The following is a 21,390-nucleotide window of genomic DNA, read 5'->3' as shown; positions in this document are numbered from 1 at the left end:
AAGGGCAAATATATACCTGTTGTACCAGCCAGGCAATTTGCACCTTATAGTGGTGTAGTAGCATATGCACAGCCTCTGCATTCCCTGGAGTTCTGAGAGGCATTATCCCATGGGGTTATACGGCTGTGTGCAGCCTTTTGCTATGGTCTGTGATTGAAAGACACAATCTAACCCATTAAAGTTATTGATGCTTTACTAAAATTATCTTCAACTTTTTTTGCCCAACTTTTGCTCAAGATCTTGAAGTTAAATTTTTGAATGTGGTCAGTATACTAAGTACAGTACTTACAAATCCTTATGGTGACTGGTATTATATAAACAAAACCACCTTTAAGGATCAATAGAATATGGAGAAGGCGAGGGAACTTCTGGATAATTGGTGACAGGATCCATTTAGTTAGTCATTCTCTTTAGCCTTCAGTTAAATATGGGCCAGGCTGGTAGTGGACCAAAATAAGTCATTTTAAAAAGTTGGATTTTGCTAACAGTTACTGCACATGAATAACTAAGATACCATTGTTCTCGCCCTATACTAATAATAACTAACTTTGGTGTCTGTTGGTAACTTTTGATGGTGATCAGAGTTTCAAATGAGCTTATCTGTTTGCAGTTGGTTGTATGTTGGTAGGAATATCACAAACCTCTATAATTAGCATAAATTGGCCCCGGTATGACTGTTTCTGCAGAGGCCATTGATTGTATGAGCATAAACATAGGTTTGAACAATGTAGGAGCTTGCAGTCCTGCTGCTTGAACTTTATCTGGTCAGCAAACAAACGTATCACTCAGTCCACTTCATGTCAGACAGTCTTCACAGAGGATCATTCCCCATCTTCATAGCAATTGGGGCAGACCAGATCTTTGGTCTGAGCCTAGGTTTAGGATCACTCTCTCAAGAAGAAGTCGCCAGAATTTTCTGCCTCTAAGTGGCACACAGGACAGATTCCAGGTCTCCTTTGGAGCAGAGCTTGCAGAGAAAGCAGGAAAGTGTGTGTTTAATTGGAGCCTCCTTAGACTCAGGGAAAGGTAAGATCTCTCCAACCTCCCAAAGCAGCCCTCAGAAAGAAATTCCCACTTCTGGCCAGTACATAGGCAAGATCCATGTTGAGATGATTGAGAAGGCCACAAAGCATTCCCCCTTTTCACAAATTGTTTTACCTGCAAGGCTTTGACTGCCATGAAAGGTGCCAACTCCTGTGACTTCTTGGAGTCACCAGTGAGTCACTTCTCTCTGGTGGCTCTGGCTCATTCCTCATTCAGTGAAGTTGACCCCCTTAGCCTGAACCCAGCATCAGGAAGCATTGGGTGAAATGAGTCAGATTACCTTCCCTGGGTGATGGGCCCATCTCCTCTCCCCTTCCAGCCCCTGGGGTCCCACAGGAGGTCATAATTTGTCTATTGTCTTTAGGGAGACTTGCCTGCAGATGGTCCTTTAATCTCCCTGGTAGATCACTCTTGCCCCTCACAAGGGATTTGGCCCAGTACTGGTGAAGGATATTGCTCAAATCCTCTCTTAAAAGAGCAATATAAAGTCTTAAAATCTATTGAGAGAGTCTCCTGTCTAGATCCTCTAAAAGTGCAGGAGACCTCTCTAAAGCTGAGGTGGTCTGCAATGCTGTTACAGGGTTTTTCATCCACACTGTCTCAAACACTGTAGAGTCAACATCCTCAACCCCAATGATGCAGGTTTGGTAGAGAAGGGCCTTAAGGAACAGGAGGCCCCAGTAGTCCTTAATTTCCATTTCAATATTAGAGTAAAAGCTGTGTTATTTGGCACTTTACCAACCGGAAAGCTCTAGAAACCAGCATTTCTGATATCCATTAAAAGTCCAGTTGGTGTGGGGTTGGCAGGCTCCCTACCTGGCTCCATGTGGCTCCCCAGAAGCGGTGACATGTCCCTGCTACTCCTAGGCTGAGAGACAGCCACAGGGGCTCCATGTGTTGCCCGGCCTGAGCACTGGCTCTGCAGCTCCCATTGATCGGGAACCATGGCCAATGGCAGCTGCAGGGGCGGCCCCTGCGGGCAGGGGCAGCACACAGAGCTGCCTGGCCACACCTCTGCCTTGGAGCAGCAAGGACATGTCACCACTTTCAGGGAGCCGCCCGAGGTGAGCACCACCCAGATCTGGCACCACAAAGCCCCTCCCGTGCCTCAACTCCCTGCCCTGAGCCCCTCCCGCATCCCAACTCCCTCCCAGAGTCCGCACTCCATCCCATGCCCCAGCCCAGAGCCCTCACCCAAACTCCCTCCCTCTTAGTTAACGAATTTTTTACTTACCTGCACTCCCCATTTATCCAACATGCCGGATAACAAAGCTTTTACTGAACATGCTTGAATTGTCCCTCCCTGGTGATGGTGGGGATGGCTTATTGCTTTCTGCATTGCACTACATGGAAGGGATTGAGGAAGTGAAAAATTCTGCCTTACCTATGAACATTCATTCTAGGACTCCATGTCAGATAATTTGGCCCATGTAGGGATTGCATAGGGTTGTTTTGTCTGTCTGACTATTGCTCACTTGTTAAGTGGTTTGAAGGGGAAGGAGGGTGTTCCTCCAGGAAGCCTCAAAATTTCACGTCAAGGCTCTGCTGCAAATGATTTGAGTTGAATAGCACTCTTGTATAGTTAGTATTTTTCAGCTTTGGAAGCTCTCCTCCTGAAGAGTTATTCCTGAGGGATGATCCTAAACCGAGACTCAGAACAAAGATCTAGTCTGCCTCCAGAGAATGCCCCACTTTGAGGACTCTGACATGTAGAGTCCTTGAATGAAAATTCACAGATAAGCCAGAATTTTCCCTTTGTCCAGCTTCGTGTGTCTGTACGTGAGTTGATTTCTCTGCTCTGTGTTCTCCACAAGGACTTTTTTTACACCTTCTAATGCTCATCAAATTCTGTCCTTCTGATTTTTGTTGGCCCTTCTCTGAAGGGATGACCATTTCTTGCCCTCAAAGAATGCTTCTGTTGAGGAGGGAGGAATTTCTCATCTGTTGTCTTTATCAGATAATACTCATAAAGGATTTTGTCTAACATTCAATAACTTTTTTTTTAAAAAATGCAACCATCTGATGCATGTAATGTGTTCACAAATTTCACAGGATTATTTTTATTTTAAAGACAGCATTTATAACCTGTGACTTTGAAACAGAAATAAGAAGATTATTTTAAGTAGGAGGGAGAATGTGTGCTCCATGATTATCTTGCAGCAAAACTCACTAACTTGTTGGACAACTTAATCAGATGAAGCTGAGTGGGGTGTGGGTTTTTTTGTTTTTTTTAAAAGAAACTTTTATATAATCATTCAAGAGCTCAAAAACTGACAGGAACAGGAGTGGAAATAGGACTTCTGTTCCGTTTCTGCCTTTCACATGCAAATGTTGCTACTAAGTTCAACTAACTACTTTTCAGGTGACCTTAGTATAGTCTTTCTAAAAACATTACAATCTCTGTCAAACTATATTATTGGTAATCTGAGAGCTCTCTTACATTATCACAGATGTGGGTTTTTTTGTTTTGTTTTGGTTTTTTTTAAAAGTCCAGTCTATTTGTGTGTCACCTTAAGTGCGTGACATAAAACTGATGAAAGAAGCAAATTTAAGGTAAAGTATGGACATATACAAATAACTAGGTACAGCTGGAAAAGTATCAGAGACTGCCATGTAAAAGACACAACAGCAGAATATAAAAATCTTGTTTTTAGTCAGCATTTAATTATTTGTGTTTAAAAAATTTTTTTAAACTATCCGCTGGTTAACTGCATTCTTACTAGTAATTCTACATATACTACCTTGTTGGTTTCTTCTATTATGATGGTGTAATGTCAATAAGGTTTTGTTTGGTTGCTTTTTCTTCTGGCAGGTAAAGAAGGCTTTCTTTGCCTTGGTGGCAAATGGTGTTCGAGCAGCTCCGCTGTGGGAGAGTAAAAAACAGAGTTTTGTAGGTAAGGAGAGCTGGTGTTTTTCAGCAGGGAGTTAATGTGGGGTTGCAGCAGAGAAAGGAGCCAACGCTAGCTGTGTTGTGTTGTATATCCTGGGAATGCATCTGGTGGTGAGTTTTCTTACTTCTCCAGCAAAGGTTGAAGTGTTGCTAATTTCTGTGACTTTATCATGAGTCTCTCAAAACATGGTGATTTTTTTTTCGTTAGAGCTTCAGCTGCTGAACTCAGGTAGCTACATGAGAATCTCCAATTTCATTTAAAAATAAAAGTAATGTTCCAGATCACATGGGTTGCAGACAAGAACTTGAAGACATGAACCACAAGGGCTCAAAAAACAGAACACACGCTTTTTGAAATTTCATGATTTTGATGGGCCTGACTCATAACTTGTAAGAGCACTTGGGTTTGTAAATTCTAGGTAAGCCTGACCAGTGAGATGTGGGGCCCCAACTGGTTGGTTGCTTTATCTTATGTTTACCATTCCAGGGGTTGGGACTTGGAGGGTGTAGCATGAGACCTCAAAGGCAGAATACTGAGGCAGGGACTTTCAGAGGTACCTAAGGGAGTTAGGAACCCAACTGCCAACCAACTTCAGTGGAAATTGGACACCTAATTCCCTTAAGCTCTTCTGAAAATGCCAGCCTAAAAATCTAGCTGGTTTTCAGGGCATCTTTCAAATCCCTTTCATTTACTTTTTAAATTTATAAATATTCTCAGCAAAAAATAGCCTTTAAAAATCTTTCTTGTCAGTTATTGTAAATCATCTCAAGAGATGTAGCCTGGGTAATAATGCTAGTTGTCCATTCTGAAGGAGTAGTGTTTCGCCATTTTAAGATTCTCTTTTCCAGTCTTAACTAATATACATAAAGGCTGACTAGCCCAATGAAAATGTTCTTCAAATTGGAAGTACTGTTTACTATACATACAGCTGGGCCAGCCATAAAGTCTACCATCTTACCTACTTATCTACTTACCTTCTTCACTGTCATCACTTTCCAATATGCTTGTGTGACTGCACAGTAAAATGGTGGTAATCTCCTCGAAGGCTTTGATGTATGTAGAGAAAAAAATGTAGCGTCAAGCCCAGCTACTTATTTGCTTCAGAATCTACTATAGATAAAATAAAACTCCCAAATGTGTATTACAGGTAACATATAATTTCAGTTTGTTTCTTTACGTCCTTGTGTTGCTTTGTGGTGAATAAAGAGAGCCTGAAAGGTCTCTTTACCTCATAAAAAGACACAATCCATTTTTTCCCTTTAAATTTATTTCACTGTCTTATTTTAATATCCTAGTAAGCTGTTCAGAATACATATATATCTCAAAGTGTGTTCTGTATGGATTGCAAAGCAAAAAAGCATTAAACACAGAACTACTGTGGAATGCTATAACTTAAGTTCATCCTGAGAGGACTGGAAATGCATTTGTCTCCTTATATTGCTGTTTGGAAGCCATAGCAGCTTTCTTTAACACTTCTCTAATTTTGGAATATAGCATTATGTCAATATCACATTTGAAAAACAGGATCATAGTGACAGTTATAAATACCTTCTGTGTAACCTGACATGTAGATTGAGAGGTTCATGGAAATAAATTATAAAGATACTTTATAAAGAACTTAATATTTCAAAGCCATGGGAAGCACTAGTAATTTTATGAAGGACTGTGTGCCATGATCAATGCTGAATTTTGATTTTGGCTCATCTGAGATTTCTGGTCAATTAAAGTTGACCTCTTGAAATTGACATTTTCCCCCTGAACACTTGTTCATATGTCTTTCAGAAGTTCAGCTGTCGGCGTAGTAATCAGTTAGGTGGAATGATATTTGCTCAATTTGTAGGACTTCAGTAAAATAAAAAAACATTGTTTTTGATAACTTGGTATTACTGATGGATATTGCATTATTCTATATACCTAAGGATATGATGGACTGTCACTTTGTCTTTTAAATTATAACTGGATATCTTACCAGAAAATATGCTATAGTTCAAACAGAAGTTGTGATCTTGCTGCAGCAATTATTGAGTGATGTTGTTTGGCATGTGTTATACAGGAAGTCAGATTGGCTGACCATAATCTCCTCTGGTCTTAATATCTATGAATCTGCCTACTGCTTGTATTTTCTTTTAAATGAATGTTTGACTCACAAAAGAGACTAGTGGTGGACCTGAGTTCCAAACTGCATAACTGAATTTTGAAACCCTTTATCCCCCTCCCCCTCTAACCCCCATCCAAAAACAAAATGCAGGCTGAGGGAGGCAATCCTAGTTCAGGGTTTCGTTTGACTAAAACGGTTAGAGAAAAGGGCCAGCTGCAATATCCAGATCCAGGGGTTTGGTTCCAACTTCTACCAATACAGAGTCTATTCTTTCTGTTATAGTCTATTGTGTCCGTGCTAAGTTGGAGAATTTAATATGCACACTTTTGAAATGATTGGCCACTTATAAAACTCTTAGTGTTGTGTTCAGTTAGTCCCCAATGTGAACTATACCAGTTTAGAAGTAAATATTTTAAAAAACACAAACATACTTACGATCATTTTAAGATGTCTTTTCTAAATGCTGTTATATTTTTTCCACTTGTTACAGGAATGTTAACAATTACAGATTTCATTAATATACTGCATAGATACTATAAGTCTCCAATGGTAAGTACCATATCAGGCTTTAATTGTATTATTAACAACCATAGCATCCATAAATGCAAATCAAAAGCATTGAAAATTGAGTAATGTTTGTACAGCCTTTAGAAACTTAACTTGCTATAGAAATGCTTTATTGTGCTTTTGAGAGGAAAGGATGGCTTTGTGGTCAAAGCACTGGACTGGGACTTTGGTTAAATTTCCAGCTCTGCCACAGACTTGGTGTAATCTTGGGCAAATTGCTTAGCCCCTCTCTACCTCAGTTTCCCATCTGTAAAGGTGGGTAACATTTCTTTCCAATTTGTCTTTTCTAGTTATACTCTTCGCAGCATGGACTATCCTGTATTGTGTGAATGGTGCCTGCCACAGTGGGGCCATCATCTTGGCTAGATCTAAATACAGAATCTTGGTTGGTTTTGAACTTTAGGCACTATTCTACTACTACTAAGACATATTTTTTCTTTTCTTTTTTTATTTTAGGCATAAAAGGTCTAATTAAACCTCAGTGTAAAATAGTGATTGTACATAAAAGTGATTTAGTGTGAAAAGTACTTAGCAAAAATATTTGACCATAGTTGTTTAGGGTTTTATTGTACATTTGATTCAAAATATGTGATTTGCACATGTTGAATCACATACAACATTATTCAGGTGGACCAAAAAAAGGAGATTGGGGGGAGTGATGAGTTATATAGATCACACAGTGATGAGGAAGGTGCCTGAGAGGCTCTGTGTTCAGGGCTAGCCCTGTCTCTCCAGCTCTGACAATCATGTCATGTAGGAGGAGGGCATTAAAGAAGAGGAAACTGCTGTTAGCTAGGGGGAGAGGTCACCCTGAGCAGGAAACAGCTGTAGCAACTCCTGTAGCCATAAGTGGAATCCCTATCTAGGAGATCTCCTCCTCCAACCCTCTGGGGAGTGCAGTGAACTGCCTGGGTAAGCCTGACAGAGTGAGCCCAAATCAGCTACCCAGCCAGAAGAACTAGAAAACTGCTACTCAATTAGCCCTGCAGTAAAAAAGTATTGCTGGCCTTTTTCCCTTTGAGTTGGCTCTGGGAAGAAGTTACTCTTGGGTGCATTGAAACATTTATTTTCCTTTTGATCCCCCCCTCAGCAGAGACATAAGAAGCCCTGCAAAGGGTGGGATCCCCTTGTGCAAGGACTAAAAACTGAGACCTATACATAAGCCACCCACTGTAGATAACTGGGCATGGCCAGCATCTCCCACCATCTGGAAGGAAAACCTAAGGAGTGTTTTTTGTTTTTGTTTTTTTACAGAGGGAATCAACTAAAAGCAAAAACTAGATGGTGGTTGTTTTTAAATTAAATTACTTGAAAAACTTGTCCTACACTTAAAAAAAAAAAAAATTAAATGGTGAAGTCATTTGTTGCAAGCAGTTTGCAGCCCTCAGAGACCAAGTACAGGCTCTTGAGACCAGAGTAGCTGATCTAGAAGAGCAGCGGGAGACAAATGTATGTAGACGAGACTTTCTGGAACACAGTACAGTGGTCCCACCCTCAGTCTAACAGCCTCTGTGCTGTTGAGGAGGATGAAAGTCTTGGGAAAGGAGAACATAAAGCTGCAGCAGAGGGAAATGCTCCCATAGTTGGGACCCTTCTTCCGGATGATGTCATAGTATCCTCTCTCACTAAGGATACCTCTCAAGGCGCAAGGACCCCTGTTATTAGGAAGAAATAGGTAATTGTAATGGAGGATTCCGTTATTAGAAATAGTTGAGTTTGTGGTGACTGGAAGAAGTACATGGTAAATGGCCTGCCAGATGCAAAGGTTGCAGACCTCTTGAGACATCTAGACAGACTTACATGTAGTGCTGGAGAGGAGCCAGCGATCATGATATACATAGGTATCAGTGCCATAGGGGAAGGTAGAAGAGAGGTCCTGGAGGCCAATTTTAGGTTGCTAGGTAAGAGACTGAAGTCCAGGACCTCCCTGGCAGCATTCTCTGAAATACTTATAGTTTCATGCCTAGGGCCATTTTAGACAGGCAGAACTACAGGGTCTCGATGTGTGGATGAGACAGTGGTATTTGCAGCAGGGATTTAGGTTTATTAGGAACTGGGTGAAATTTTTGGGGAGGAGCTTACACAGGAAGGATGGACTCCACCTGAAGCAAAATGGAACTAGATTGCTGGCATGTAAAAGTAAAAAGGACTTAGAAGTGTCTTTAAACTAAGGGCTGAGGGAAAGCAGACCGACGTAGAGGCCCACACAGATCAGACAGAAACATGCCTTAGGAGAGGATTTATTCTATCTACCTAGTCTAGTAAAGAAGAGAGGATAGAAGTTGATAAACAGTCAAATGAAAAAAAGTCCCATTACATTACATCGCATCACATGAAAACAGACAACTAATATGGACAAATTTTATAAGTGCTTATATACAATGCAAGAAGTCTAAATACTAAAATGGGTGAACTTGAGTGCCTGGTATTAAATGAGGATATTGGTATAATAGGCATCACAGAAATTTGGTAGAACAATGATAATCAATGGGATTTGGTAATACCACGGTACAAAATATATAGGAATGACAGAAAAGGTCACACGGGTGGGGGAGTTGCATTATATATGAAAGAAAGTATAGAGTCAAATAAGGTAAAAATCTTAAATGAATCAAACAGTACCATAGAATCTCTATGGACAGAAATTCCATGCTTGAATATTAGGAGTATAGCAGTAGAAGTGTACTACTGACCACCTGACCAGAATGGTGTCAGTGATTTGTGAAACGCTCAGGGAGATTACAAAAACAGAAGCCTGAATAAGAAAGGGGGATTTCAGTTGTCCCCATTTTGACTGGGAACATGTCACCTCAGGATGGGATGCATAGAGAAAATTTCTAGACCCTATTAATGACTGCTTCATGGAGCAGCTAGTCCTGAAACTCACCAGGGGAGAGGCGATTCTTGATTTAGTCCTAAGTGGCACTCATGATCTGGTCCAAGAGTTGAATGTAGCTGAAGCACTCAATAATAGCAATCATAATGTAAATAAATGTAACATCCTTGTAGGAGAGTACCAGAGAAATCCACCACAGTAGCATTTAACTTCAGAAAGGGGAAGTATATAAAAATGAGGAGACTAGAAATGGAAATTAAAAAGAAAAGTCACAGGAGTGAAAGGCATGCAACCTGTACCATAATAGAGGCTCAAACTATGTGTACCCCAAATAAAAAAAGCAGTAAGAGGACCAAAAAAAGTCTCCACAGCTAAACAATAGCATAAAAGGCAGTTAAAGGTCAAAAGAGGAGGGAAGGGATAGCTCAGTGCTTTGAACATTGGCCTGCTAAACCCAGGGTTGTGAGTTCAATCCTTGAGGGGGCCACTGAGGGATCTGGGCCAAAAAATCAGTACTTGGCCCTGCTAGTGAAAGCAGGGGGCTGGACTCAATGACCTTTCAAGGTCCCTTCCAGTTCTAGGAGATAGGATATCTATCTTTATTTATTTTGTTTTATTTAAAAAATAGGAACATAAACTCTGGCAAATCAAGTGTAAAAGTATAGTTAGGCATGGCAAAAAAAGAATTTGAAGAGCAACTAGCAAATGACACACGAACTCTCTGCAAAAATTTTTAAAGTTTATCATAAGCAGGAAGCCTGCCAAACAGTAGTGGCATTACTGGATGACCAAGGTGCTAAAGCACCATTCAAGAAAGACAATGTTTTTGTGTAAAAGCTAAATGAATTCTTTGCATCAGTCTTCACTGTAGAAGATGTGAAGGCAATTTCCCAAACCTGAGCCATTCTTTTTAGGTGACAGATTTGAGGAACTGTCCCAGATTGATGTGTCAGTAGAGGAGGTTTTGGAATAAATTGATAAACTGAACAGTAATAAGTCACTAGGACCAGATGGTAGTCACCCAAAGTTCTTAAGCAACTCAAGAAATTGAAAAACTACTTATTGTAGTATGTAACCTATTGCTTTAAACCAGCCTCAGTACCAGTTGACTAGCAGATAACTAATATAACAAGGATTTTTTTTAAAAGGTGCCAGAGGTGAGCCTGGTAGTTGCAGGCCAGTAAGTCTGACTTGAGTACCAAGCAAATCAGTTGAAACCATAGCAAAGAACAGAATTATCAGACATAGATGGACACGATATGTGGGGAAGAATCAACACTGCTTTTGTAAAGGGAAATCATGGCTTATCAATCTATTAGAATTATTTGAGGGAATCAACAAGTATGTGGTTAAGTGTGATCCAGTACATACAGTGTACTTGGACTTTCAGAAAGCCTTTGACAAGGTCTTCATCAAAGGCTCTTAAGCAAAGTGGGAGTCAAGGGATAAGAGGGAAGGATATCTCCTCCATCAGTAACTAGTCAAAAAATAGGAACCAAAGGGTAGGAATAAAGCATGTTTTCAGTGGAGATATGTAAATAGCAGGATCCCTCAAGGACTCGTATCGGGACTAGTGCTGTTCAATGTATTCATAAATGATCTGGAAAAACGGATAAATGGTGAGTTGGCAAAGTTTGCAGATGATACAAAATTAGTCAAGATAATTAAGTCCAAAGCTGACTGGAAAGAATTACAAAGGGATCTCACAAAACTGGATGACTGGGCAACAAAATGGCACATGAAATTCAGTGCTGATAAATACAGAGTAATCCATATTGGAAAATTATAGTCCCAACTATACAAAATGATGGGGTCTAAATTAGCCATTACCACTTAAGAAAGAGATCTTGAAATCATTATGGATATTTCTCTGAAAAAATCTACTCAGTGAGCAGTGACAATCAAAAAAGCTTAACAATGTTAGGAACCATTAGGAAAGGGATAAATAATAAGACAGTAAATACTATAATGCCACTACATAAATTCATGGTATGCCCACACCTTGAGTACTATGTGCAGTTTTGGTTGCCACATCTCACAAAAATATATTAAATTGAAAAAGTATGGAGAAAGGCAACACAAATGATTAGGGATATGGAGTAACTTCCATATGAGGAGTGATTTTAAAAATTAGGACTGTTCATCTTGGAAAAGAGATGACTAAGGGGGAATATGGTGGAAGTCTATAAAATCATGTATGATGTGGAGAAAATGAATAAGGAAGTGTTATTTAGCCCTTCACATAAGACGAGAACCAGGGGTCACCTAATGAAATTAATAGGCAGCAGGTTTTGAATTAACATAAGGAAGTACTTCTTCATACAAGGCAAAATCAACCTGTAGAACCCATTGCCAAGGGCTGTTGTGACGGCCAGAAATATAACTGGCTTCAAAAAAGAATTAGGTAAGTTCATGGAGGATATGTCTATTAATGGCTATTTAGCACGATGATCAGGACACAACTCCATGCTCTGGATGTCCCTAAACCTCTGCCACATTCTGGGAGTCGATGACAGGGCAGGTATCACTTGATAATTGCTCTGTTCTGTTCATTCCCTCTGAAGTATCTGGTGCTGGCCATTGTTGGAAGACAGGATGGTGGACTAGATGGAACATTGGTCTGAACAGGTATAGCCAATACACAAGATGCTCTTCAGCTCATAGCTATTTCATAGAGCCCAGAGAATACGCTAAAAGGCATGTACACACTGAGAGCTTCTGTTTGCCTGGTAAAGAGACACAGATATATGAAAAATTCACTAATACAGCTGTATGTGTATTATCATCTAAACATGGGAGCTGAGTTACATATGTGCTGATGTCTGTTGTGTTTGTGGTACAACTCAGCTAAAGTAATTTGAAACAATCAGTTCCAGACATTCAGTTTGACTGGAGCTCGCTATGTTTTAAAACTCCCATTAGCTATCTTGTTTACATATACACTCATGTGCTTGCCATTTTCTTGCTGCTGCTGGGTCCCAATTGCCCAAATCAATGATTAGTTTACTTTAAAAGAAAAAAAACACCTCGCACATTTTTTGTCTTGTTGCAAAATAACAAGGAATAATTGGGTACAATCACAATTGAAGTAGGTTTTGCAAAACTGGTCAACCCCTTTCCATTTCGCAGTTAACACAGGGCATTTTATTTATTGTATTGGCTGCAAGGAGTTTGACACGAGCTACTGTCACCATTTTAAGAAACTGACAACTAGAATTTTTCTTGGTGACTTAAGAGTAGAACAATTTGGAGGGACTGTACATTGAGAAGTAGTAGTTTCCATACTGTGATATTAATTCTCAGCTTTTGGTAATACCAGTTTCTTTGCATGGAGTATATTATCTGAGAGCCAAATTCTGCTCCCCTTACTTAAATTATGTAGCACCCTATTCCACAAGTAGTCCCATAGACTAGACTTAAAATGGAGCTACTTGCATAGTAAGGGACTAGTCAACCAGAGTGAAGGTGGCAGAATTTGGCTAGTAAAATGAGCAGGAATACTTGTTAAATCTCTGTGTATATTTTACTATTGTGGTGCTCCTGTTCTAGTAAAAATAAATTATCTTATCTTTTTCCTAAATAACTGTAAACCAGTCTTTTTTAAAATTAACACCACTTAGGACCAGACTATGCAACCCTTATTCTTACTGGATTGCACTTGCACAAGTTAACCCATTGAGGTCAATGGGACTACTTATGTAGCAAGGTATGACTCAAGATAAGTAAGGTTACAGAATCTGCCCCTAAATTAATGATTTTTCTTTATGTAGCAATTGAATGCAAATCCAGTGTAACTGTAAATTTAAATTAAAATACTCTGATTCTCTTAACTTTGTGAAGCTGCAGTTACTTCACTGCTTTAAATTAAGCTTGACAATCTTAAAATCATTATGATTTGTATATTTTTAAGGGCAATAAAAACCTCTCCTGCTGCTGTGTTAATGCAACAAGTGAATTACATACATTCCACTTGAATTTTCTCCAAAGCCCAACATGTGCCACTGTGCAAGTATTGGATAACCTCTTTAAACCGTTTTAGGAAAGTTAGTGGAGTTTTTACCTCAAATAAATGCATTTCTATTTTGCATAAAGGCATCAAAACACCATTGCCAAGGGATCTGTAGAAAGTTCAAGGCTTTTACATTGCCACAAACATTCCTATTATTTCTCAAAGCATTCCTACCATCTGCTGCAACTGTCAATGAAAGTCAAACTATATTCTGAATCCTGAGCCAGGTTTTAATCCTTTATGAATATTCTCTTCAAAATGTGGTCATAATAACAGGTGTAACTTCATCTCATCAGCCTTTAACAAGATTTCTGATGGTTTAGCTAGACTGAATCAAGCTAAAATATCTCACCTGTTTTGCTGTTTGCAAGTACCCTGAAAACCAGTTTCTTTTACTTACATATATATCTTGCTTTTATATTGCTTCTAGAAATGGTTCCTTTAGGTCAGGGGTCAGCAACCTCTGGGCTGGGCCAGTTTGTTTACCGGCTGCATCGGCAGGTTCAGCAGACCGTGGCTTCCACTGGCTGTGGTCCCCCATCCCAGGCCAATGGGGGTGGCGGGAAGCCAGGGCCAGTGCATCCCTTGCCCATCACGCTTCCCTCCGCCCCCATTGGCCTGGAACAGCGAACCACAGCCAGTGGAAGCCGCAGTCCCCTGGACCTGCAGACGCGGCAGGTAAACAAACTAGCCCAGCCAGCCAGGGTGCTTACCCTGGCGAGCCGTGTGCCAGAGGTTGCCAACCCCTGCTTTAGGTAATCTAGTGACTGTGTCAACCTAGTCAGCATCTTCTGGCACATTTCAAGGGATGTCGATTGCAGGAATGATCATGTTTGAGGGTGGCCCCTAGCAGTTTAGTGGTTTAATTTAGTAGATGAACTATCCTAATTTGCCCTATGCCTCTAAATACTAAAGCCTCAGAAATACCTGAAGATGATTCATGAGAGGGGTGAGGGCACCTTGGCCCAGAGTAGAGCCAGGGCAGTAGCTGTTATTGAGCATCAAACTAACATGTCTAGACATGTCTAGGTTTTCTAAAGGTGGTAATAATGACATAGCAATAATTAGTTCACAAGACAAAGCTGCTAAAAGTATATTCAGGAAACTGTCAGTGAATTGCAGAAGGCCACTAACAACCTTGGGAAGGTCATATAATGATGTCTGGAGCCAGAGCTGTAGGAGGCTGCCATTTGAGCAACAAGAAATTAGGCAGTGTGACAGAGGCTGGGGAGGGCAAAAATGTGGTCTTCTGTAGGTTTTAATAATGAGAACAAAGCACCAGTTGTGGTTGAAAACTCATAATGTTATCTTCATGCTTTCTGTTTTGTGCACGGGGAAATGAAGTCTTACAGAATAAAAATTCAGCCACGTCCCCAGTTATTCCTTTAGGGGTATAACAAGACTACCTTCTCTGCCTTTTGGACCACCACACACAGAGTCTGGATGCTTTCTAAGATTATTAGCAGCAATGTTATTCATTATGTCCCCTCCACCAGTTCGTCACTACAGCCTTGTGCAGCAATATATAAAGGCACATAAACTTGCCCCTTAGCCCACTTTCTGTGGAGGGAGAGGGAAAGATCCAGTATCCCCAGACTCCTGTTAGCAAGGAAGTGCAAAGGGGAAGCTATCTGTTAACTTTTCCCAGCTCATGGGTTCATTGTTCTCATTAGCTTGTCAGCCTCCTGCACCCATCTCCCAATTAAGTCGACTCCAGGGGCAATAGTTCATTAGCTCAGTAGAGTGCTGGGTCAGTACTGTCACAAAGAGGAAAAAGCATTTACATCAGTTTTAAGAGGGGTAGCCGTATTAGTCTGTATCAGCAAAAACGAGGAATCCTTGTGGCACCTTAGACTAACAAATTTATTTGGGCATACGCTTTCGTGGGCTGAAACCCGCTTCATCAGATGCAGGGAGTGAAAAATACAGTAGGCAGGTGTGTGTGTGTGTGTGTGTGTGTGTGTGTGTGTGTGTGTAATATAATTTTATAGCACATGAAAAGATGGGAGTTGTCTTACCAAGTGGAGGGGTCAGTGCTAATGAGGCCAATTCAATCAAGATGGAAGTGGCCTATTCCCAACTTTGATTGAATTGGCCTCATTAGCACTGATCCCCCAGTTGGTAAGGCAACTCCCATCTTTTCATGTGCTGTTTTATATATAAACACACACCTGCCTACTGTATTTTTCACTCCAAGCATCTGATGAAGTGGGTTTCAGCCCACGAAAGCTTATGCCCAAATAAATTTGTTAGTCTCTAAGGTGCCACAAGGATTCCTCATTGTTTTTACCTCAGTTTTTGTAATTCACAGTTTTATCCATCATTACTGGGTCTTGTCAATGACTTAATACAGATAAACACTGTTCATCAATCTTCCTTTAAAAGTGGCCTGCAAGGAGTTTTTTAAAACTGGGGGGCTTGTGCACTTTTTTCTAAGATACAATATGCTATAATTACTTGGTATATGTCTTTAAACCTAGCACTGGGAAGTGTTGCTCTTGCTTCCTCTATGTTTAGTGCCAGTAAGTTCTGCTCTTCACTGGGCCCATATATTTCAAGAATTGTGACCAACTTTGACTTTATGCAGTAGTGAATCTGCAGTAAAACGTAAGGAAATAATTCGGATCTGAAAGTTATTGTTAAAACCTAACATTCTTTTGGTTGGGATTGGACAATGTTTTACGCATTATAGACTTTCATGTTTTCATTGTAGGTTCAGATCTATGAATTGGAGGAGCACAAGATTGAAACGTGGAGGGGTGAGAACATTTCTATTAAGATTCATTGATGCCTGTTAAGGAAACTTAAAATTATCTCTGAAAATTTTGGTTATTCATATACTTAATCTCTCTCTTAGTAAGATACTTGAACAAAAACAAGAAATATTTAGAGTTAGTCTATTTGCTCACACTGCTTATTTTTGCACTTGAAATAATAATCCTGTCGGTGGTGGTGGTGGTAATAATAAACTCTAGTAAAACAAAGGTCCTGTTTTCAGACTGACTTTCACAGAAGTCATTTTTGTTTTAAAACAGAAGTGTCTTTTATAGGATGAGTAAATCTTAAACTAACTTGTTTGGATCTTGGTGGGTTTATATACTGTTCCTTCTCCCAATAACACCTTCACAATCAATATTACAGTATCCTGCTTTGAAAACTCTTAGTGTTCACTTGACGGTCACATCATGAGCTACAACTAATCATCGTGTGAGAGCTTGAGAAGGACTTTGTTTAACTTCATGTCACTTAATGAACTGTTCCTAAATATAAACGCTCTCCAATTGCCTACAGTTTTTAAAATCTCTCCTACTGTTTTGAACACAGTTTGTGGAATGTAGCCGTTGGTTGGTTGCTTTTTCCAGTTTTATGTTAACAAATTGTGGTAGTAGTTTCAAATATATTTTATAGCCATGAGCTAGTTACCTTTTAAAAATGACAACTTACCATTCTCTTTTTTTCTAAGCTAACATTTAATGATGTTGTAGAGAGATGATTGTCATACAACATTTTATCATCAGTTCATGCTGAGTTAAGAGTTAAGCAAAAAATTGAAAATCAGATAAGTTGATTAACTTTAGAAGACTAAGTTACCAATTTTAAAAATCACCAGCTAAAAATTCTTAGTGTTTGTTTCATATAAATCTTAATATAAAATCCACTCTTGGTGCATGTGCACTCAAGATTAGCATGTTGGGGCCAGCTGAGCCTGAGTTCCTCCTTACCACTCACCCAGGGCTGTGAGGAAGAGTGACACTGCTCGTAGTTTCTCTTGCAAGCTTTAAAAAAAATTATGTAAATAGTTATCTTCTTAGTATAGGTCTTGGTATTTAGGATAGATAGGTTTTAATAGGCTTCTGTTCTGGGTAGTAGGGCTTTTCATTGCCTGGTACCAAGCTACAGCCCTTATGGTTGAGCAAAAATATCTGTGGTGCAAATATTGTCCATTTTGTGAGGTGGCTATGTCCTTCGATGGACATACAAGATCCCTGTTATGCCTGAGTGAGGGGCATATTACTGACACATGCACTGTTTGTCAATCATTTTCTAAACACACTGAAAAGGCAATAGAGACTCACCTAAAACTTTATCTGCTGGAGAAATCAATGAGACCTGCCTCTGATCCAGGTAAACGAAATTTACCCAGATCTGAGCAGTCTTCCACCAGAAGTACCCGATAAGTGTGGACATTATGGCCAGCTCTAGAACTCCTCCTCTTCTGAAGCATTCTTCTTCTGCTATTATTACCGAGTCCTCTTCAATGACTGATTTGGTAGGATACAGCACCACTATTCTAAAGAGCATATATACAGGTGTTAGGAACCTGGCAACAAGAAAAGGCATAAATCACCTCAGCCTTCCTGGTACAAAGCTGGAGTTGGGATCCTCTGTCACCCAGATAGACTCCATACACCTGTACCAAATAAGGAGCACCCTCAAAGCAGTCTCCAGTATGCACTGAATGGCACTGCCTTTGGGACGCCCAGTACTGACATCAAGGCTTTTACTGTTCCTGTACCAGTGACTTCCAAACTTTCAAAATTGTTGCTCACGGTACCAACAGTCTTGAGACAGACATTCACTGTATTTTGGGGTGGGTGGGAAGCAAGGGGAGAAGGGGGAATCTACTTTTGTCTGCCCTCCCTGAGTCACAGTTGTTACCTTTGGTTGTGGACATTCCCTTATCTGTACGCACCACTGCCATTTCCTCAGTACTGAGTAGGTCTTCTTCTGTATCATCTAAAGATTTTCCTAGATCAGGACCTGGGATCCCTGCCAAATCAGCTCCACTATTGGAAGAAAATTGTTCTTTCTTATCCACTTCAGACCGCACTGGGGAGGGTTCATTCACATACTCCAAAATCTCTCTTATCTGACCCTTCTACATCTAATAAGGAGTCCAAGGCTCAACATTTACCCTAGTCGATATAGGGGATATAAGGAGGGAACCTGGTACCTTCCCTGTGGCCCTCAACTCATTTTGCTTATAGCTGTCATTCATGGCCATTGTGGGCACTATGGGGCTTCCATCACACCAGAAAACCTTCCTCTGCCCTCTCCAGGGCCTATCTCCCTCCTGAAGGTCCAACAGCATTAGCAATCCTAGATGTCACTTGCTGATCCTCAACTATTACAAGTTTCTGATGGAAAAAATCATCAGTCAGCTGAACTTGCCCCGCTGCCATTTCATTGTCATCCCCTGACAAAGCTATGGTCCCATCTGCTCCATCACTCCAACAACTACAAGGCTTTTCAAGTATCAGGGGGGGTAGCCATGTTAGTCTGGATCTGTAAAAGCAGCAAAGAGTCCTGTGGCACCTTATAGACTAACAGACGTATTGGAGCATGAGCTTTCGTGGGTGATGATGCCATAGCACAACTGGTTGCTGGGCTCTGTGACTTCACGCACAACTATTTCAAATTTGATGACAATATATACCTCCAGACCAGTGGCACCGCTGTGGGCACCCACGTGGCCCCACAATATGCCAACATTTTTATGGCTGACCTGTAACAATGCTTCCTCAGCTCTCGTCCAGTCACGCCCCTTCTCTACCTACGCTACATTGATGACATCTTCATCATCTGGACACATGAGAAGGAGACTCTGGAAAAATTCCACCACGATTTCAGCAGCTTCCACCCCACCATTAACCTCAGCCTGGACCAATCTACACAGGAGGTCTACTTCCTAGACACCACGGTGCAAATAAGTGACGGTCATGTTAACACCACCCTGTATCGAAAAACCCACCAACCGCTATGCGTACCTTCATGCCTCCAGCTTCCATCCCGGACACACCACACAATCCATTGTCTACAGCCAAGCACTGAGGTACAACTGCACTTGCTCCAACCCCTCAGACAGAGACCAACACCTACAAAATCTTCACCAAGCATTCTCAAAACTACGATACTTGCATGAAGTAATAAGGAAAAAGATCACCAGAGCCAGACGTGTACCCGGAAGCCTCCTGCTGCAAGACAAGCCCAAGAAAGAAACTAACAGAACTCCACTGGCCATCACATACAGTCCCCAGCTAAAACCTCTCCAACGCATCATCAGGGATCTACAACCCATCCTGGACAATGATCCCTCACTTTCACAGGCCTTGGGTGGCAGGCCAGTCCTTGCCCACAGACAACCCGCCAACCTGAAACATAGTCTCACCAGTAACTACACACCGCACCATAGTAACTCTAACTTAGGAACAAACCTCGATGCCAACTCTGCCCACATATCTACACCAGCGACACCATCACAGGAGCTAACCAGATCAGCCACACCATCACCAGCTCATTCACCTGCACGTCCACCAGTGTAATATGCTAGCAGTGCCCCTCTATGTACATAGGTCAAACTGGACAGTCCCTACGTAAAAGGATAAATGGACACAAATCAGATATTAGGAATGGCAATATACAAAAACCTGTAGGAGAACACTTCAATCTCCCTGCACACACAATAGCAGATTTAAAGGCAGCCATCCTGCAGCAAAAAAACTTCAGGACCAGACTTCAAAGAGAAACTGCTGAACTTCAGTTCATCTGCAAATTTGACACCATTAGCTCAGGATTAAACAAAGACTGTGAATGGCTAGCCAACTACAAAACCAGTTTCTCCTCTCTTGGTTTTCACACTTCAGCTGCTAGAAGAGGGCCTCATCCTCCCTGATTGAACTAACCTCATTATCTCTAGCCTGATTCTTGCTTGCATATTCATACCTGCCTCTGGAAATTTCCACTACATGCATCCGACGAAGTGGGTATTCACCCATGAAAGCTCATGTTCCAATAAGTCTGTCAGTCTATAAGGTGCCACAGGACTCTTTAAGGCTTTTCAAGACCTCCTCTGTCAGATGGCAGAGCCGTTGGGCATTACAGCTGAGTTAGTGCAAGAGACATTCCCTAAACAGTTACACATCTGTGCACCTGAATGCCAGACAGACTGTCTATGCCACTCAGCGAAGGACTCTTTATAACTTGCACAGTGCTTAAGGCAGACTCCTGCCTCTGTTCCACTGAAATCTAAAAAAGGTAGAGAGAAGGTACCAGGACTATCCTCAGACACTGTGCAAGATTGATGGTAACATCTATAACAATGAGGTGCGGGCATTTTGAATACCATCCTCACAGATTCTCAAAGAAATACAGACTGCGATAGGAAACCTTCTTAAGGGTTGTGATCTATTCAGCAGAAAGCGGATGATGCGTTGTGGTCATCAGAGGACTCCCAGGCTACACTTGGGTTCTTGGGTTTCTACACCTTACAATCCTGAAGAAAAGAAACTTAGCAGCCCTATTCAAGGCAGGTTCCTTCTGCCCCCCTTTTAGCCTCTATACTAAAGACTGTAAGAACCACTGAGAAAGAAACAAAGAATACACAGATTACCTGCATTCTTCCTTAGGGGCAGCAGTGTTTGTTTGATGGTTAGCTGAGAGTTTCCCAAAACTACATCCCTTTTCCCTATCTCATTTGGACACAGCTTATTTTCTTTTTTGGGAAGCTTGGACTAATATTGCCTCATACTCTTGGATCCTGGAAATTGTAGAGGTTGGATATTAGGTTGCATTTTAGATGTTTCCAGGCCTCCATCCACATTCCCCATCCCTTTTTCAGTGATCCCTCTAAGAAGAGAATTACATCAGGATATGTCCTACTTTGGGAGCAATAGATGTGCCTCTTCAATAAAGGAGGGAAAGTTTCTTTTTTTTTTTCTTGTTCCTTTTTCCTTGAACTGAAAAATAGGATGCTGCTCAGTTCAAGGAAACTCAGATTCATTCACAGAGGCAAGTTCAAAATGGCAACCCCGTCTCAGTAATCCCATTCCTAGAGTCGGTACCTTCAAGATGCATATTGCCATGCTTTAATCCACTTAGCCCACACAAGCTCCTGAGAGTCCTACTGGGGAGCTCACGTTTCCAGTTCGGAGTCTTTCTGTTTGGG

General features: G+C 41.0%; 1 protein-coding gene across 7 annotated transcripts in view; it reads left to right on the top strand.

The window, feature by feature from the left end:
* PRKAG2 (protein kinase AMP-activated non-catalytic subunit gamma 2) overlaps positions 1 to 21,390 on the top strand; it is a 568,070-nt gene that overhangs the window by 519,958 nt on the left and 26,722 nt on the right. For all 7 annotated transcript variants that reach the window (XR_007772607.1, XM_050940419.1, XM_050940417.1 and 4 more), the window contains 3 exons: positions 3,857 to 3,938; positions 6,524 to 6,582; positions 16,159 to 16,204. Coding sequence is in view for 6 of the 7 variants with exons in the window: in XM_050940419.1 (XP_050796376.1) it covers positions 3,857 to 3,938; positions 6,524 to 6,582; positions 16,159 to 16,204 (187 nt within the window). In the remaining variant the exon portion in view is untranslated. The remainder of the gene's footprint in view (positions 1 to 3,856; positions 3,939 to 6,523; positions 6,583 to 16,158; positions 16,205 to 21,390) is intronic.

Source organism: Gopherus flavomarginatus, chromosome 2 (genome assembly GCF_025201925.1).
Source record: "Gopherus flavomarginatus isolate rGopFla2 chromosome 2, rGopFla2.mat.asm, whole genome shotgun sequence".
NCBI lineage: Eukaryota > Metazoa > Chordata > Testudines > Testudinidae > Gopherus > Gopherus flavomarginatus.
The sequence above is the reverse complement of the archived record's forward strand: the minus strand, read 5'-3'. Positions and strand labels throughout refer to the sequence as shown.